The 19,949-nt window shown below is 46.8% G+C and overlaps 1 protein-coding gene across 1 annotated transcript; it reads right to left on the reverse strand.

Moving 5' to 3' along the window:
• Window positions 1–1,922: 1,922 nt before the first annotated feature.
• LOC308610708 (uncharacterized protein) lies at window positions 1,923–19,740 on the reverse strand. The gene is made up of 5 exons (XM_081259747.1): window positions 19,395–19,740; window positions 18,325–18,389; window positions 8,076–8,161; window positions 7,066–7,181; window positions 1,923–2,588 (listed from the first exon to the last, which is right to left on the reverse strand). Exons 1-4 carry the CDS (start codon window positions 19,568–19,570, stop codon window positions 7,119–7,121), a joined length of 390 nt encoding a protein of 129 aa, XP_081115873.1. The 5' UTR covers window positions 19,571–19,740; the 3' UTR covers window positions 1,923–2,588; window positions 7,066–7,118.
• Between the last annotated feature and the right edge of the window lie 209 nt (window positions 19,741–19,949).

Genomic DNA, 19,949 nt, shown 5'->3' on the forward strand with positions numbered 1-19,949 from the left:
TGGCTCCTTGATGACTGGGCAGCTCCCGGTGATGCTGGGCAGGGCTGGGTGGGTCGTGTGAGGATGCTCAGCCTGCCTCTTTTCTGGGAAGCTGATCTCAAGTGGAGGCCCTTCCTGTCCTGATGACAGCGACCTGATGTCTTTCCCCAGCTATGTGGCCAGCGACATGGAAGAGAACAACCAGGCCCCCAAGCAGGCCATCGTTTCGTTCCTCTATGGAAAGAACAGCTCCCAGCATGCCTTGTTCCACAAACTGCGTTCCCAGTTCATCCGTTCCATGGGCTGGAAGACATGGGTCACTCGGGAAGAGTGCGAGCAGGTGGGTGGGCTGTGGCGGTCTCGGGGAGGGGGAGGGACGGAGAGGAGGTGGGGATCATGGGGGACTCGGTTTGGGACTTGGGGACAGACGAGAAAGAACCGGAGGCGGGGCAATGGGAGGCAGCGGCATCCTCATTGCCAGGGGCTGTTTGTCTTTCCAGATCCAGGCTTTTGATCCAGAGCTCTGGGTGTGGGGAAGAGATCGCGCCCTCTTGCCCCAGAGGCCCCAGGACCACGCAGGCCTGAGGTCATCGGCCTGCGCAAAGGTAGGTCTGCGTGCGCAAAGGTGCAGGTGGAATGACGTGTTGTCTACTGAGGAAATCGGAGGAATCCCACTGCTGGACCCACATCACCTCTCACGCTGTGAAGGGGGCCAGCCAGGCACACAGCCACGTGCCGACTCTGCGCCAGCCACGGACTGACAGCCACACACAGACACCAGCACCGCGAGGCCCGTGGGCACCAGACCTCGGGGAAACCAGTTTGTCCCAGACGCATGGGTCTCACTGAAGTTATTTCACCCAAAGCAATTGGGTCCAAATAACAGCTTTGACGAGATGGTGATTCTTTTCCATATACTGTGTTTCCAGTTTCTCTTTTTCATTCATTTTTGGCCTTACATCCCTCAGGGTTATGGGTTCTAGCATTTATCTACAACAAAGTAAATGTCCACAAACAGGATATTAGATAGAACAGCCCACACGTTCAATAAGAAAAGATGAATTATGACTAGCTTTATATTCATCCAAATTTACTTTCAAATTGCCTATAGCCAGATCACCTGTGACTCTTTATTCCCCCTGACTCACCACTTCTGGACCAATGATTCCTCTAGTACAATTCACCTTTTCCCCCTCACGTTTATGGTCAAGGGGGTTTATCACAACGACTGAAGGTTAAGGAATGCCATCTTCAGCATGGCTTATTACAATTGACACATTAGAGTTCTAGATGTGAGCAGAGGATTGAGCAAACATTTGGTTTAAATCTTGCAAGCTAGCTGTCTTAGTCCATTCAACCTGCCCTACTACAGACCGCGTCGCTTAGAAACAACACAGCACGGTCTCTTTTACAAGGGCAATAATCTCATTCATGAGGGCTCTACCCCATGACCTAATAACCTCCCAAAGACCCCACCTCCTAAGACCAGCACCCTAGGGGTTAAGATTTTAAGATTTCAACATAAGAATTTTGGGGGACACAAACATTCAGCACATAACACTAACCAAGTTTAGGGCTGAGTATTATTTAAACATTAGGATCCAGGGACTTCCCTGTTGGCACAGTGGTTAAGAAACCGCCTGCCAATGCAGGGCACACAGGTTTGAGCGCTGGTCTGGGAAGACCCCACATGCCGCGGAGCAACTAAGCCCGTGCGCCACAACTACTGCGCCTGCGCTCTAGAGCCCACGAGCCACAACTACTGAGCCTGCGTTCTAGAGCCTGCAAGTCGCAACTACTCAGCCTGTGCGCCTAGAGCCCGTGCTCCGCAACAAGAGAAGCCGTCAGGAGAAGCAACGGAGAGTAGTCCTCGCTCACCACAACTAGAGAAAGCCCACACACAGCAACAGAGACCCAATGCAGCCAAAAATAAAAGAAAGAAAATAAGTAAATAAATGAAAACTTAATAATAACATAGACATTAGGATGCAGGGTTAGGGTTAGGGATCCGGCCTCAGGTCTCCTGGTCCACGATGTTGACTTGTCAGTGATGTCTGTAGTGTGCTTCCAAGTTCAGAATTTAAGTGGTGCCAAAGGACCAAGGTGAGTTAAGACTAAAGCAGCATTCTCCAAATGCCAGCTCCCTGAGCAGAATCACCTGGAGTCTGGGCTATAAAGCAGATTACTGGGCCTGACCTTGGGTGTATTCAGTAGTTTTTGGAGTCAGGGTCACCAAAGTCCAAGAATCACACTTGAAAACAATGAATGGTTCAGGACTGGGGTTCAGAATGGAGAATTTGAGATAAAACTCCAATCATAAATGAGTCTCAATTCTGGTTAGAATTGACTAAGAATGTGAAAACCTTTATATCTGGACAGTTGCCACTTTGAAATCTGACATCCTTGCTCCTTCTCTTACTTCCAGATCACAGAGCCCAGGAGAGATGAGGATGTTCAACAAGAGGTCAATCCAGACACTGACGACAGCCGTGAAGAAGGAAGGGAGAAGCCTCTTGTGCAGATCATCGAGAAGAAGCCAGCATCTTCTAGAATGAGCGGAGGCCAGTTTTCGTGTTATACTCCTAGGAGCGGGGCGTGCTTCTAGGAGTCTGTGGCAGGACAATAAGAAAACAGGGTTTATTCAGATTCCACCCTTTTGGAAGGCACCACCTCAATTTTCAGATCATTTCATTTCCATCTCCCCTGAGACGAACATTGGAGGTCCCATTTTTTATACACTTGTTTGCCCCAGTCTAGAAGCATTTGAAGGTGGAGTGTAGCGGCTCAGAATAGGAGGGAACAACATTAAAATATATAATTAGAAAAATATATATATATATATAATTACAGCCACAGGGTCATGACTCATGACTTAAGTTTCACTGGCTTATTTTGAAAATGTCACCTATAAAATTATTGTATTTTTATATTTTATATTTATATATTTATTTTAAATAGTTTTGAAATAGTCTTCATTTTGAAACATCTTATTACTACAAACTTTTGTGATGAGAACTGTAGCTGTTGTATATTTACACATATATACAATTTTACTCACATTTTCAAGAGAGATTGTTGATTTTATCTATTACATAATATTTCCATTCTACTTATAGCATAGTGGGTATTTCCTCCCAATTCTTGTAAGCATAAATTTGTATTTTTTTAGTTCTCATTATTGAATTGTGGGAATTCAGTCCTAATTTTTTAACTTGCCTCAGCATGTTTGTATGTTATTTTAGATTGTTCAAGAGTACCGTGCGATGCAGCTTTTGGGGAACTACAATAAAGATGAAAGTCTTCTCACAGTCAGGATGTGTGTGGTCATTACCAGTCGGCTTCGCCTCTTTGCTGTCCAACGAGGTGTTGCTTAATGGCGTTGTGATTATCCAACCACATTTCTTAACTCTGAAAAATAGTCCTCAATTATTTTTCATGTAGAGAAAACTACAGAAGATGAGGCAGGTCTTGCATCATTCAGGACTCCAATACTGAGAGACAACTTTTGGGTAAAAGGAAAGATAGCTTTATTGAGGAAGCCGGCAGTCCAGAAGAGAGGTGGACTCATGTCCCGAAGAACCAACTCTCCCCTCCTGAAGTTTTGCTTGAGGACTATACAGGGAAAAGAGAAAGGGGCTACATGTTGAAGAGAGGGTTACAGGGTGCGTGATCAGCTCACGGTCATTCTTCTGATTGGTCAGTGGTGAGGTAACGGGGACTCAACATCATCAGCCTTCTGGTTCCAACTGGTCTGGGGTCTACGTGCTTGTGGGCAACATGCAGTTAACTTCTTCCACCTGCTGGGGGTTTCAGTCTCTGCCAAACAGCTCCAAGGACGTGGCTCAGAATATTACCCAATAGCCCTTGAGGAGGAACTAAAGGTCCTTGACTTTGTTTAACAGCCAAGAGATGATTATTTTGTCTTGGCTGTTTCTTCGGCCTCGCCACGCAGCTTGCAGGATCTTAGTTCCCTGATCAGGGATCGAAAACAGGCCTCTAGCAGTGGAAGCGCAGAATCCTAACCGCTGAAGTGCCAGGGAGTTCCTGACAGTAGACTTTAAAAAAAAAAAAAAAACAGACCAAAAGGAACACAGTTTTAAGGAAGCTTAACTTTCTCAGAAATGCAGAAATTTTGTTGTGCATTTATTTTCTTTCTTTTTTTCCCCCAATACATTTATTTATATATTTATTTATTTTTGTCTGCGTTGGGTCTTCGTTGTTGCACGTGGGCTTTCTCTAGTTGCAGTGGAGCGGGGGCGACTCTTCATTGCGGTGTGTCGGCGTCTCCATGCGGTGGCTTCTCTTCTTCCGGAGCATGGGATCTAGGCACATCGATTCCAGTAGTTGTGGCTCACGGGCTCTAGAGGTTTTTTATGTTTTGCAAGTATTCATCAAATGTTTATTGCTTGAATGAATGACAAATAATTTCTTCCAACAATCTTCAAACTGCTTAACACTATGACAATATTTAGCGTTTCAAATTTCACATGACCTTAGTCTTTCCGTGCTCTAGTTTCTAAAAGCACGTGGGATCTTCCCGGACCAGGGCTTGAACCAGTGTGCCCTGCACTGGCGGGCGGATTCTTCACCAAGGAGCCACCAGGGAAGTCCCTGTGCATTTATTTTCAAAAAAATAATAAGGCCGGATGAATTCAGAACTAGGTGCAGAAACCTCTTCCAGTGAGATACAGAATCTCTGCTGTTTAGGCAGATTTAGAGAACAACTTTTCCAACCACTTATTAAAGAGACCAATACTCCATGAAAAAAATTTATCATTTGTACAGAGAGAAAACCAAACTCCAGCTTTGCATCAATATAATATTTGCTACTAAGAGAACCATAAGCTCTTTTTTGAAAATCTCTGGAATAAACATCAAAACTGAGCTGCCTTCGGCTCAGACAAATAAAATTCCCTTTCTACCCGTCTCCTACAACTTTCTATACTCATTCAGGTTGTGTCCTTCACTATCCTCTTTCTGGTGCTGGAACAATCAGTCATTTTACTTTAGGACCAAACTATTTTTGTTCCTGTTAATAAACAAAACTACATCGCATTATCTTGCATACAAAGTTGTACCTCTCGGTTGCTGGAACCAAGGAGGACCATGCAGGGCCCTTCCATGTCCCCTGCCTCTTGTTTGTAAAATAGCTGCAGTCTCCCAGGCCTCCCCTGAGTCACCAAAGAACAGGTTCAAGCAGTTACTGATTAGGACAACAGCAGTCACAGAATCTTTAGTTCCTCCCGAAGGACGTAAGTAACAGTGTCAGACACACACTCCTAACTTGTTTTGCAGATACTAAAACCACTACAAGAGGAGAAAGCTAACTGTATGATGATCAGACTGGAGCTATGACACAAGCTGCTCCATCTTGAGCAGACCTGAACCAATGGCTTACACAATTCCAGGAACTGGCCTCAAGGAAATGGGAACAAACCAACACTGGAATTGAAGATTAACTGTGCCTGAAACAATCAACATGACACTGACCACACCGCTGCATGACCAATTTCAAGAGGATGGTCAGAGCTGACTGTGCTACTCTGCATGGAGCCCCCACCGGCACAGCCCAGAGACTTCCCGTCTTTTCCCTATCAACCCCTTTTCCCTCTCATTGGCAACTGGGAGATGGTATTGGGGACACTAGCCCACCATCTTCCCAGGTTGCCAGCTTCCTGAATAAAGCATCTTTCTTCTTCCACCAACCCTTGTCTCTGGAACACTGACTTCTGAGCGATGAGCAGCTGAACCTGAGTTCTGTTCCAGCCGATAACATCACTATGGGTCAAGTCTCATTCATAGTATATTAATACTAACTTTGAACCAAAGTTACTTCCATTTCACAAAGAAAACTAGGAGTGAATGATTGACAACTGCCCATCACACATCAGCATTTCAGGCTAGCAGAGCTCATGAACACACATAACACAACTTTACACAGCCACAAACATCCCTTACACAACTTATTCAAGTGGCAGAGACAAACACATTCATTAACACACCCACAGACAGAGCCTCTAGGTAACAAGTAAACATATGCAGCAAGAGCATATAACTTGAGATTATGCTTAGTAATCAATGCCTCAGGTTTCTGTCTTGCTTACAAATGACCTCGGTATCCAATGATTATCCAGTAAGTAGCACAACTTAGTACCAGTTCAAGGGTTTACGTAAACTGAAGATCTGGGAATTTATCGACAAGCTAACACAGTAGAAAACATAGTTACTGTTGAAAGAAAGTTTGTCAGAATAAAAACTAAATGTGGTTAAACACAAACTTACATTTTTCATAACCTTAAACATTAAGTAGAAGTAATATGAGCTTAGTTGATGGGCACACCTATATAAATTTAGGAAGAACACACCCAAGTAGAATTGTTTTAAATGTATGCCTAATACTGATAAATAAGATACGAATAACTTTTTATTAAACCAAAAATATTAAACTAGCTTCATGTGTCAAAGATTTACCTAAATTATGTAAACTTGAAGTCTTTAAATTTCTGAGTTGATTTTTTTTTTTGGCTGCACCGAGGGGCTTGCTGGATCTTAGGTTCCTGACCAGGGACTGAACCTGGACCCTGGCAGTGAAAGCACCGAGTCCTAACCACTGGACCGCTGGGGAATTCCCTGACTTGATTTCAATAAGAATATTTTTCTAGCACATTTAAAGTATTAGAAGTTCTAATTCCTTTCTCTCTGAGAATTTTAGGGATATATAATTTTTATAAGCACATTTGTATCTTTGTAAGCCAATCAGGACAGAAACCCTTTAATTTAACAGACTCTACAATCTACTTTAATAGATCCAGAAGTAGGAAAACATTACATATTCGCACTGTCAGAGGTAAAGACCTTTTTGAATTATAGACACACAGACATACAGAGAAATGGAACTTTTACCTGCAGCTTTAAGTCTTAGACTTGGGTCAGGAATAAACACTCACCAGTCTAGATACTAAAGAGCCATTCTCATCCCATTGGGCAAGAGATTCTTAATTGATTTGAGCTTGTCAAAGTAGACAAATAGACAAACAGAAAAGACTAAGAAAAGACTAACAAACTAGATCCTCTGTTACCTCTCACCTAACTGAGATCAGTTCTGTAGAAACTTAATCCCTTTAGAGACCATCAAGTCTTCAAACGACAGAGCCAAACTCAGAACCACTGCTGCCACCAATGGGGAACCACTTAGCTGGAATCTGAGAACAAAGGAGAAACACAAAAGTAATAGAAGGGGAAACTAAAGAAACAGAAAGTGAGCCAAGTTCAAAGGCTGCTTGGGTTCACCCCTGGGAGAGGAGACAAGATGTACCTGGGCTTCACTGGCTCATGAAATACACCACTTGTTGCTGGGCTTTTACGGCTTTATTTACGTACAACTGATATACAAAATCTAGCCCATGTTTAATGTATATAACTTGATGAGTTTGGGCATATGCACACACCTGTGATACCATCACCACCATCACGATAATATACTCATCACTTCCAAAAGATTCCTTCTATCCCTCTGTGTGTGTGTATGTGTGTTAGAAAGACGTAACACAGCACCAGGTACATGAAAAGGTGCTCAACGTCACTAATCATCTGGGAAATGCAAATCAAAATCATCATGAGATACTACCTCACATCTCTTAGAATGCCTACAATTTTTTATTTTTTTTTAAAGATAAGAGTTGTCAAGGTGGTAGAGAAATCGTAACCCTTGCATATTGTACGCAGGAATGTAACATTGTGCAGGCACTGTGGAAAACAGTATGTAGTTTTCTCAAAATCTTTTAAATAAAATTTCCATATGATCCAGCAATCCCACTTCTGGGTGTACAGGCCCAGCTCAGAGACACTGCAGCTTCAGTTCCAGAACACTGCAATGAAGCCAATACCGCCATAAAGCGAGTCACATGAAATTTCTGGTGTACCCGTGCATGAAAAGCTTCTGTTTACACTATACTGTAGTCTGTTAAGTGTGTGACAGCCTTGTGTCTAAACAAACAATGTACATACCTTTATTGAAATATACTTTGGGGAAGAGAAATATAGATCAATGGAACAGGATAGAAAGCCCAGAGATAAGCCCACGCACATATGGTCACCTTAGCTTTGATGAAGGAGGCAAGAATATACAATGGAGAAAAGACAGCCTCTTCAATAAGTGGCGCTGGGAAAACTGGACAGCTACCTGTAAAAGAATGAAATGAGAACACTACTAACACCATAACACAAAAATAAACTCAAAATGGATTGAAGGCCTAAAGGTAAGGCCAGACACTGTCTAACTCATAGAGGAAAACACAGGCAGAACACTCTATGACATAAATCACAGCAAGATCCTTTTTGACCCACCTCCTAGAGAAATGGAAATAAAAACAAAAATAAACAAATGGGACCTATTCAAACTTAAAAGCTTTTCCACAGGAAAGGAAACCATAAATAAGACAAAAAAACAACTCTCAGAGTGGGAGAAAATAGTTGTAAAGGAAGCAACTGACAAAGGATTAATCTCCAAAATATACAAGCGGCTCACGCAGCTCAATATCAAAAAAACAAACAACTCAATCCAAAAGTGGACACAAGACCTAAATGGACATTTCTCCAAAGAAGATATAAGATTGCCAACAAACACATGAAAGGATGCTCAATGACACTAACCATTAGAGAAAGGCAAATCACAACTACGGTGAGGTATCAGCTCACACCACTCAGCATGGCCATCACCAAAAAATCTACAAACAATAAATGCTGGAGAGGGTGTGGAGAAAAGGGAACCCTCCCCCTGCACTGTTGGTGGGAATGTACATTGATACAGCCACTACGGAGAACAGTATGGAGGTTCCTTAAAAAACTGAAAATAGGGCTTCCCTGGTGGTGCAGTGTTTAACAATCCTCCTCCCAATGCATGGGACATGGGTTCGAGCCCTGGTCCGGGAAGATCCCACATGCCGCAGGGCAACTAAGCCCGTGTGCCACAACTACTGAGTCTGCACTCTAGAGCCCGCGAGACACACCCACTGAGCCCGCATGCCACAACTACTGAAGCCCGCATGCCTAGAGCCCGCGCTCCACAACAAGAGAAGCCACCGCAATGAGAAGCCCGCGCACCACAACACTGAAGCACCTGCTCGCTGCAATTAGAGAAAGCCCGCGTACAGCAACAAAGACCCAACACAGCCAAAAATAATGAATAGATAAAAATACATAAATTTATACAAAAAAAACCCAACTAACAATAGAACTACCATATGATCCAGCAATGCCACTCCTGGGCATATACGCTGAGAAGTCCATAATTCAAAAAGAGACACGTACCACAATGTTCACTGCAGCACTATTTACAATAGCCAGGACATGGAAGCAACTTAAGCGTCCACTGACAGATGAATGGATAAGGAAGATGGGGCACATATATACCATGGAATTTGACTGAGCCATAAAAACAAACGAAATTGAACTATTTGTAGTGAGGTGGATGGACCTAGAGTCTGTGAAACAGAGTGAAGTAACTCAGAAAGAGATAAACAAATACCGTATGCTAACACATATTTATGGAATCCAAAGGAAAAAAAGTGGTTCTGATGAACCTAGTGGCAGGACAGGAATAAAGATGCAGACGTAGAGAATGCACTTGAGGACACAGGGAGGGGGAAGGGTAAGCTGGGACGAAGCGAGATGGAAACCAAAGGAAAAAAAAAGTGGTTCTGATGAACCTAGTGGCAGGACAGGAATAAAGACGCAGACATAGAGAATTCACTTGAGGACACGGGGAGGGGGAAGGGTAAGCTGGGACGAAGCGAGACAGTGGCATGGACACGTGTACACTACCAAATGTAAAACCGATAGCTAGTGGGAAGCAGCCGCATAGCACAGGGAGATCAGCTCAGTGCTTTGTGTCCACCTAGAGGGGTGGGAAAGGGAGGGTGGGAGGGAGACGCAAGATGGAGGGGATATGGGGATACAGGTATACATACAACTGATTCACTTTGTTATACAGCAGAAAGTAACACAACGCTGTAAAGCAATTATACTCCAATAAAGATGTTAAAAAAATACTTTAGGGACTTCCCTGGTGGTCCAGTGGTTAAGAATCCGCCTTCCTACAGGGGGCGCAGGTTTGATCCCTGGTCGGGGAACTGAGATCCCACGTGATGTGGTGTGCAGCACAGCCGAAACAAAAAGAAAATTAAAAATACTTTACTGCTAAAAAATGCTAACCATCATCTGAGCCTTCGGCGAGCAGTAACCTTTTTGCTGATGGAGGGTTTGAAATAGTGTGAGAATTACTAAAATATGACCCAAAGACAAGAAGTGAGCAACTACTGTTGGAAATACAGTGCCAACAGACTTGCTCAACAAAGAGTTGCCGCAAACCTTCAATTTGTGAAAAACACAAGATCCGGGAAGCACAATAACTGTAATAGAATATAATGTAATACAATATAATACAATATAATATAGCCTGTATATTCAAAGAAAAGGAAATCAATATCTAGAAGAGATACATGCACCTCTATAGTCATTACAGCATTATTCACCAGAGCCAAGGTAGGAAAAAAATGCAAATTTTCATCCACAGAGAAATGGATAAAGAAAATGGGGTATATACATAGGATATTATTCAGACTTTCCTATTAGAAGGAAATCCTACCAGTTGTGACAACGGGGATATAAACAGAACACATTATGATAGGTGAAATAAGTCAGTCACAGAAGGACAAAAATGTGTGTTTCCACTTATATGAGGTGAGGTATCTAAAAGAGTCACCCATAAATTGTCAGGGGTGGGGGAGGAGAGAATGGGGAGTTGTTCAACGGGTATAAAGTTACAGTTACACAGGATGAATACGTTCTAGAGAACTGCTGTATGACTAAGCATCTCTAGTTAACGAGGCACACTATTGTTTTCGTTTGAATTAAAAAAGTTTAATTCAAGTGTAACTGACCTACTACACTATGTTAGTTCCAGGTGCATAATATCAATATTTCTGTACATTAGAAAATGATCACCAAGATTAACTCTAGTTATGGTCTAGTTACCATCCGTCACCGTACAAAGTTATAATGCTATTGACTGTATTGCCCATGCTGTATAGTTCATTCCCATGACTCATTTATTTTCTAACTGCTTATCTGTTCCTCTTAATCTCCCTCACCTATTTCACTCATCCACCTACCCTCTTCTGGCAACCACCTGTTTGTTCTCTGTATCTATGAGTCTGTTTCTGTTTAGTGACATTAGTTCATTTGTTTTGTTTTTTAGAGTACACATACAAATGAGATCATATGGTATTTGTCTTTCTCTGTCTGACATATTGCACTTAGCATAATACACTCTAGCTCCATCCATGTTGCCACAAAATGGCAAGATTTCATTTTTTTTTAATTTTTAAAAATTTATTTATTTTACTTTTGGCTGCATTGGGTTTTTGTTGCTGCATGCAGCCTCTTTTCTAGTTGCAGCGAGCGGGGATTTCTCTTCCTTGCGGTGCATGGGCTTCTAATTGCGGTTGCTTAGCTTGTTGCAGAGCATGGGCTCTAGGTGAGCGGGCTTCAGTAGCTGTGGTACATGGGTTCAGTAGTTGTGGCTCACAGGCTCTAGAGCGTGGCTCAATAGTTGTGGCACACGGGCTTAGCTGCTCCGTGGCATGTGGGATCTTCCCGGACCAGGGCTTGAACCCATTTCCCCTGCACTGGCAGGCGGATTCTTAACCACTGCATCCACAGGGAAGCCCCTCATTCTTCTTCTTCTTTTCTTTTTTTCTGGCTAATAGTCCATTGTGTGTGTGTGTACAGTTATATATATATACATATACATATATATGTGTGTATATATATATATATATACGTATACATATAAATATATATGTATATATGACACATCTTCTTTATCCATTCATCTATGGATGGACACTTAGGTTGCTGCTATACACTGGCTATTATAAATAATGCTCAATGAACATAGGGGTGCATGTGTCTTTTTGAACTAGTGTTTTTGTTTTCTTCCGAAAAAATACACAGAAGTGGAATTTCTGGATCTTATAATTAGTTCTACTTTAAAAGTTTTGAGGAATGAGGTGCACTACTTTTGAAACGAAGTTTACCTGGTGATGTTAGGTGAATCCATCCAAGATCTCTGTGAAGACCTCCAAAACTGTTAAAACATAAGGGTAGGGACTTCCCTGGTGGTCCAGGGTTAAAGAATCTGCCTTACAATGCAGGGTACCTGGGTTCAATCCCTGGTCAGGACACTGAGACCCCACGTGCCACAGTGTAACTAAGGAATGGTGTGGAGGAGGTTAAGGAAAAGACCATGCCAAGCTCAGAGGCCGTTTCAGATGGCAACAAACTCCTGACATTGACTGCAAATCAAAGTTCTTCATGTGGAACAATCGAAGAGGCAGGATGGGTCCTGTTAGCAAGGTCCCCTGAGATGCCAGGTCACCTGACCCCCAGCTCCAGATGCAGAGATGTCTGGGACCCAGGCTTTGCTGGCCTGGTTAGGCTGAGGGTGCCCAGCTGCTGATAGGACACACGAGGTGGGGGGATGAGGGGGGCCGGGGGAAAGAGTTGGTTGCCGCCCAAGGCAGACAAGCGTCTGTGCAGAACTGCCTCGGCTCAGCCTCGAGAAGCCTGGCTCAGAAATCGACAGCAAGTCTTCCAGAAGCTCTGCGCATATTCCATTCAGGTGTCGCTGGTCACATCTGTGGCTGCCCGGATGAAGACTGGGGGCCCACTCGTTCACACACTGAAAGTTACTACCAAATGCAAGAGAGTGAGGGATCAGACCATGAACTACTCTAATTTTAATGCCTAAGTAGAATCACGCGCACCTTATTTCTACTTTCCGGTTTTGCATTTGTAATTTCACAAAATGTGTGATTTGTGGGGCTTTTCTAATTGCTTGTCATTTTGCCTGATGCGAAAAAAACAGCACAATAAGAAAACATTATAGTTTTCACTGGTAATGGGCATAAAAATATACGCACTATTCCTGCTTGAAAAGAGCATTAATGTGAACGTTCCAGATGATTTTCTATTTGGTGATGGGTTAAGCGGCTTGACCACATTCACTTTTTTTTTTTTTTTTTCTTTTTGCGGTATGCGGGCCTCTCACTGTTGTGGCCTCTCCCGTTGCGGAGCACAGGCTCCGGACGCGCAGGCCCAGCGGCCATGGCTCACGGGCCCAGCCGCTCCGCGGCATATGAGATCCTCCCAGACCGGGGCACGAACCCGTATCCCCTGCATCGGCAGGCGGACTCTCAACCACTGCGCCACCAGGGAGGCCCCACATTCACTTTTATGTAAAGGGAAGATGAGAAAATTGCACTCTTCTTGCACTTTAAACTTTAAGAAAATGGATTTCGGGAAACCTGGATAACAAATTAAGAAAGCAATCAGAACTGCAAATATTTAGGGGTTTTAGGTTAGTTTCAAAACACAAGGGAACAACCCATGATGTATGTGTCTTAAAAGACCCCTTGGTACAGTAAGATTCCACAGACAGCCTTGTAATCACAGAACTCAGAACTGGTTACACATTTCCCACAAGCCACTTTCTCACTGTTAGGTTAACAGTGTCGGCTCACTCCCCTGCTTGGGGGCAGAGAGGACCGGTCTCCTTTCCTTTCTGAGATTCCTTTGTGGCTAGAAAGCTTAAGCACTGGAATTTCATTAAAGAAAAGGAGTATTCCTCAGAGGATTGTAAATGACACAACCCCAAGAGGACTTTAACAGCTGCGTCCCTGTGTCAGAGACCTCCCACGCATGGCTGGGGCCCAAATGACACAGAACAGTGGGGGCCCAAGGGCCGCAGTCCTAGGACGCCGCTCCCCAACCAAAAGAGTCCTCTTGCTCCTCAGGGAAAAACAAAGGTGTTCTCAGACATACACAACTTCTGGAGCCAGGAAGTGAGGACCCCACCTGCCTGGCCTATCCCAGGAGAGTGGCTGATGCAGTGCCCAGAACCAGAAAGGGGAACTGAGACCCAACAGAAAGGGAACCACGAGACCGATGCATTCCTCCCCCCGCAAAGAAGCTGCACCCCAGTACTGACCAAGGAGGGTGCTCTTCAACTAGGAATCTTATCCACACAAATGTGCTGATTTTGAGAAACTTTTGAAATGCATGGTATTCAACCTCTCAAAGTAAAAAAAAGTAATGAATTATATAGCAATGCAGGAAAATACAGGAAAATGACAATAAACCTTGGAAAACAATGTTTACTAACAGGACCCCAACTGGAAAAAATTAGAAACATTTAAGATGACTCTGAAAGCCAATAAGACAAGGAAAACAAAACAGAACAAAACAAAACAAAACAAGACAGTATTGGGGCAGGAAGACGGGCAGTGGACATGAACAGGCCCTTCATTTAAAAACAGAAAGACACCAGTCTGAAAAGACCACAGAATGAAGGACTCCAACTACGTGACATTCTCGAAAGGGCAAAAAAACACAGAGAGTAACAAGACCAGCAGCTGTCAGGGGCTTGGGGGCACTGGTAGGGAAGGTGGCCCCCAGGGATGTTTCGGGCAGTGAAATGGTTCTGGGTGGCACTGCAGTGGTGGCTGCAGGTCATCACACCTGTCCAAACCTGAACAGTAGGACACAGAGAGTGAGCCTTGATATAAACTACAGACTCCAGGGGAGAATTAGGTGTCAATGCCGATTCATCACTGAGATGACGCGCCACACAGGCCAGAGACGTTACCAAGGGAGGGAACCCAGAGGGACGGGTATAGGAAAGCGCTGTCTGCTCGATTCTGATTCTCCTATAACCCTAAAGCTGCGCTAAAGACTGTCCACCAATTAAAAAGAAGTAACGGCTTCTAAGCACGTGACAATACTCTCAACCTCATTCACGATTCAGAAAAACCCCAAGGGCCTCCCTGGTGGCGCAGTGGTTGAGAGTCCGCCTGCTGAAGCGGGGGACGGGGGTTCGTGCCCCGGCCCGGGAGGATCCCACGTGCCGCGGAGCGGCTGGGTCTGTGAGCCATGGCCGCTGGGCCTGCGCGTCCGGAGCCTGTGCTCCGCAATGGGAGAGGCCACAACAGTGAGAGGCCCACATACAGAAAAAAAAAAAAAAAAAAAAAAAAAAAGAAAAACCCCAAGGGAACGTCCATACTGCTTACCGGGGCCTAGGATGAGCGGGAACACGCCGCGGCCTCGCCCCTTCCTGTCGGGCATCGCGCTGGAGCCCAGAGTCCCCCTGACTTGACCCGCCGCACCCCACCCCGCGTTTCACGCCGTCCACAGTCTCTACACATGACATCTTTTGATCAGATGACTCACCGTCCCAATTACAAGGTTTCAGTTTCTCCACAGGAAGAAACCAAAACCAGCACAGAGGGGAGGCTCTTCAGTCAAACTCAGGGTCTGCCTGCCTTCACGTCCCACTCTTCCTGACGGGAGGCCCACATCCTAAGGAAGGAGGTCCTTACCAGCACCTCAGGAGCCTCATCCAGTCCACCTCACGCTGCTCTGAGAGCCTCGCCAACCTCTGCAGCTACCCAAGTCCTGGGCACTTGAGGGCCGTCCCCCTTCCCCGAGTCACTGAGCCACGTGCTCTGACAATGCATTTAAAACCAGGCTCTCGGACTTCCCTGGTGGCACACTGGTTGAGAATCCGCCTGCCAGTGGTGGGCACACGGGTTGGAACCCTGGTCCGGGAAGATCCCACGTGCTGCGGAGCAACTAAGCTCGTGCACCACAACTACTGAGCCTGCGCTCTAGAGCCTGCGAACCACAACTACTGAGCCCGGGACCCGCAACTACTGAAGCCCGCATGCCTAGAAGCCATGCTCCGCAATAAGAGAAGCCACCGCAATGAGAAGCCCACGCACCGCCATGAAGAGTAGCGCCCACTCACCACAACTAGAGAACAAAGCCCGCGCGCAGCAACAGAGACCCAACGCAGCCAAAACTGAATAAGTTAAATAGTAAACAAATAAAAAATTTAAATGAATAAATAAATAAATAAATAAAATAAATAAAAGCAGGCTCTGCTTTGTCAGCACTCTGGAGTTCCCTACGTATCGACGGGCAGGATTCCCGTCCTCTCCTGTAATTACGTCTGTGAAGTGCCTTTCCCGAGGAGAACAGAAGCTCCTGGAAGCAGGGAATTGCTTCTTAAGATCACATGCACAACCTGAAGAGATTTGATATTTATGTCAAAGATAAAAGACACAACACTGGATGGTGTGAAGGGTCCTCGAGGCCAAAAGCCAGGCAAGCAGGACACTTCCTCTGGGGACCCTTCCATCAGCAGAGAAGAAAATGTCCATGGCCAGAACTGGCACTCAATTCGTTTTGAGCTGAGAAGCACCCATGTAATTACATAGGCTCCCCAAAGAGTAATTACTCCCACATTTAAGAAAGGAGATGGCTTTTCAGGCAGGGAAGGCAAGTACAGTCTTCCCAGCTGGCTGGACTGTGTGTGCTGATGGTCACGATGGAGCTGGGCCCCAGAGCTCTGCTCTCCCCTCAAAGAGAAGGCCCCTGCAAGCCTTCTGTTTCAGCTGCTTCCCTGAGAACAGAGAAGCCATCGGAGGGCTTCCCCAACTGCAACCCTGCTCAGCCATCCCCTCCCCACTCCAGGACCACGGGCAGCAGCTCTCCCCTCCCCCACACGCATCTACTGGATCATTCCCACTGTTATTTCTCCCATCACAACACAACACAACACAACACAACATCCTCCCCGGACCTCAGCTCCTACCCCAGCTACTGTCCAGTTTCTATTTTCCCTGTCACAGCAAAATGTCTTGAAAAAGTTGGGACCAGAACAAACCCAGTTCTTCCACTCCTCTCTCCTAAGCCTCTCCGATCAGGATTTTACCCCACAGATCCATCCAAACGCATCATCAGCGAGGTACGACCTCCGCCCAGTGCTGGGCTCGATGGTTATTGGCTCCGCGGAACGGCAACCTCGTTTGTCCAGTCACCCAGGGAACCTCTGAAGTGCTTCCCACATGCAGACAAAACGCTGTGATTAATATTTTAGGAGAAATACTCAGCGTGGAGAATACACTTGAGCTGCTGGAGGAAAGAGGTAGCGGCACAGAAAAGAAGTTTCTGTAACTACAGAAATGAACAGATAAGCTGTTTTAATGGTAGCAAGAATGGGATGAAGGAGAACGAATAAAAACCATTCAGAAGACGACATTAACAAGCCTCACACTACAACGTGGTAACAGAGGATGGAGAAGGACTTTAGAATGAACTCATTTTTCTGGGCAGGCGACAGGCTGGATGATGCAACGATGAGCCGCCAGAGACAACAGGACAAGGCAAGGGGCAGGGGAGCTGTAAATAATCATTTCTGGATCTACTGGATCTAGTCATCCGAGGTGCCCTTTGGACAAACTCCACAGAGATGCTGGCAAGTGGCTGGACGGAGGCATCTGTCTGGTCCAGGGGGGAGAACTGACAGAGCTGGAGGTGAAAAGCACCAGAGGGTGAGATCAGACGGGGTGGAGAGTCATGGACCAAGGGTGAAACGACAACACACACAGAGGGCGGAAGACAGAGTCAGTCAGGAAGACAGCAAGGAGAGATCTGTCACAGAAACCAACAGCGCAGACTCTGCGGATGGCAAGGCGACAGTGGTCTGCGGTGACGACTGGCAAATCTCCACTGCTTTGTATGCTGGATGCCAGGTCACCTCAACTGGATCAGGTTCCGTGGAGGGGCAGAACCAAGACCGCAGGCTGCACGATACAATTCAGCTGGGAAACAAGAATCTTTGCCAGAGACCTCACTGCATGGTGTGTAGCGCGACCCTCTGAGATTGTAAGAGACAAAGAGCGCAGTTTACTGGAAGGGTGACAAGGCTGTTCTTCCAGATGATCCTCATTGCATCCCTCGACTGAGCACTGAAAACAATGTACCTATGTGACAACGGTGTTCTACTGAACAGACAACTTATATGCACTGAGTGCTCCCTGGACAGCACGCTCTCGGCTTACAGGAAGCACAAGGAAGGCACCAACGTCAACACGTTAGGGGCTGTCTCTCAGGAAGGCTCGCGGCCTACAGCGGGATCCTTAGGGAAACCTTTTAACGCTCGAGAACAAAAGTGATTTGGCAGGACCATATAAGTCAAGCAAGGGATGGTGTTTTGCCACAAATGTCAAGAACACGAGGCTTGTACTGTGGCTCTAAGAGGATCCTGGGATCTACACGTAGAACTTGCCAGAAACACTTGGTGCTGACCTGCTCCTCTACACTTTGTCTAACCACATCTTTTACCGACTCCTACTTTCCCATTTTAACTTTTGAACTATTCGCCTCCCAAGGTGTTATCACAAAAGAACAGCAGCAGGTAAATACGTAAACAGCAAAACTCACCAGAGGCTGACTCATTTTCCGCTGCTCTTGGAACAACGTGCAGGACTGTGACAGTGGAGGCGGACCTGGAGAAGGAAAACGCAGGCAGTGAAGCTACGACTGAAGCGGCTCGGGGTGCACGAGCACCCGCCCCGCGCTCCACAAGAGACACCTGTGGGAGACCCGTCCTTTCACCTTCAGAAGGGCCTGTGAGAATAAGGAGGGAGCAACCACCCTCAGGTCTGTAACTCCCACGTGACTCTGGTACCTGAGGGGATACTTTATTTTTCCATAGCGAGTGTACATTGAATCCTATTAAAATAAACCTCCGTCATTAAATATGAAATTAAAAAACGCTTATAGTTTATCTCTTCTCAGTCTGTTAACAACTTAGATCACAACATCCACAGGATACCCAGAATAAAGGGACACACTCAGGTGCGTTTCAGTCTTGCAATGATTTGTACAAACTTTACAAACTTAAGTGCGACGCTCGAAAACATCTTTTATTAAAGCTGACTTTAAGTGGACAGAACACCTGCCCTAGGAGTTTGGAGTCCTGTGAGCGACCCCACGTGCACACCCGGTGAGGGTCTAGGACAAGTCATCTCCCTTCTCAGGCCCCATCGCTTCCTTCCTCACCCGAGGCAGCAGGGCAAAAGCCCTGCAGACTCATCCTGCACCGATTACACTGGGCGACTCCACAGGGCACAACCCAGGGGGGCGGCGGACGCTTACATTACACAACCAAGGTGCTGACGCGCCTTGAGACACACGTGCGAGATGCCGAGACGGCGACAGGAGGGGGAGGACGAGGAGGAGGATCGGGGTTGGACGGAGGGGAGGACGCAGCACGTCCCGGCAGAGCCTGTGGACCCTGCTCCCCCAGGACACCCAGAGCTCACAAGTCCCAGGGGAGCCCCATCCGGAGCAGCCAGCCCTGTCCTCCAGCCCGGCCCCTCCACCTCCGGGAAGCGGTCAAACCCTCCAGGTGGCTCTACCGCGGGGCCCGGGGCGGGCTACCCCAAGCCCTGCTCTTCAAGGGCCGCAGGCTCCACAACCAACTACATGCCTGCAGACGCAACACCTACCCCGTCGGGACTCGCTCACCGGCCCCGGGCTCCCGAGGCTCCGGTCCGGGGGCTGCTCCTCGGGCGCGCTCCTCTCTCGGGGTCCCTCCGCTCCGCCTCCCGAGACCACTGGGCCAGAGGAGCCGGCTCTGGGCCCACGTCCCTCCCGGGACCTCGCTTGGCCCCGCGCTGCACATGGTCGGGCACTGCACCGCTGCCGGCCGCCCGGCCACTCCGGCCCAAACGCGGGCTCCGCGGTCGAGCTCGGAGGTCACAGTTCCAGCCTCCGCCCGGCCCACGCGAACCCTCGCCCGCACAGCCCGCTCCCGCGGGCTGCCGGCCGGCCCGGACAGCGTACCGCCCCGCAGGCCCCCGAAATGCTCGCCCGCAAGAGGCCAAGACGGGGGAACGACGGCCAGCGACGACCCGGCACGCACAGGAAGCGAGGGCGGGGCGGCGACGGTGCGCGTGCGCCAACACGCACAAATCATGAGGCGCACCTGCGCAGGCGGACGCCCGAAGTCCGCCTGCCAAAGCCCGCCAGGAGCACGGGACAAGTACCCGGACTCCAGAAGC

Source organism: Mesoplodon bidens (assembly GCF_964165515.1).
Source record: "Mesoplodon bidens genome assembly, contig: HAP1_SCAFFOLD_205, whole genome shotgun sequence".
In the NCBI taxonomy this organism is placed as follows: domain Eukaryota; kingdom Metazoa; phylum Chordata; class Mammalia; order Artiodactyla; family Ziphiidae; genus Mesoplodon; species Mesoplodon bidens.

Bases quoted from the DNA above. Each gene is read 5' to 3' on its own strand.
- LOC308610708 (XM_081259747.1), bottom strand. From the start codon at position 19,570: ATGTGCAGCGCGGGGCCAAGCGAGGTCCCGGGAGGGACGTGGGCCCAG. The intron at 8,162-18,324 runs GTGAGTTTTGCT...ATTCTTTTACAG, and splicing joins GGAAAATGAGTCAGCCTCTG to GTAGCTGTCCAGTTTTCCCA. The intron at 7,182-8,075 runs GTGACCATATGT...CTTTGTTCTCAG, and splicing joins CCTCCTTCATCAAAGCTAAG to ATTCCAGCTAAGTGGTTCCC.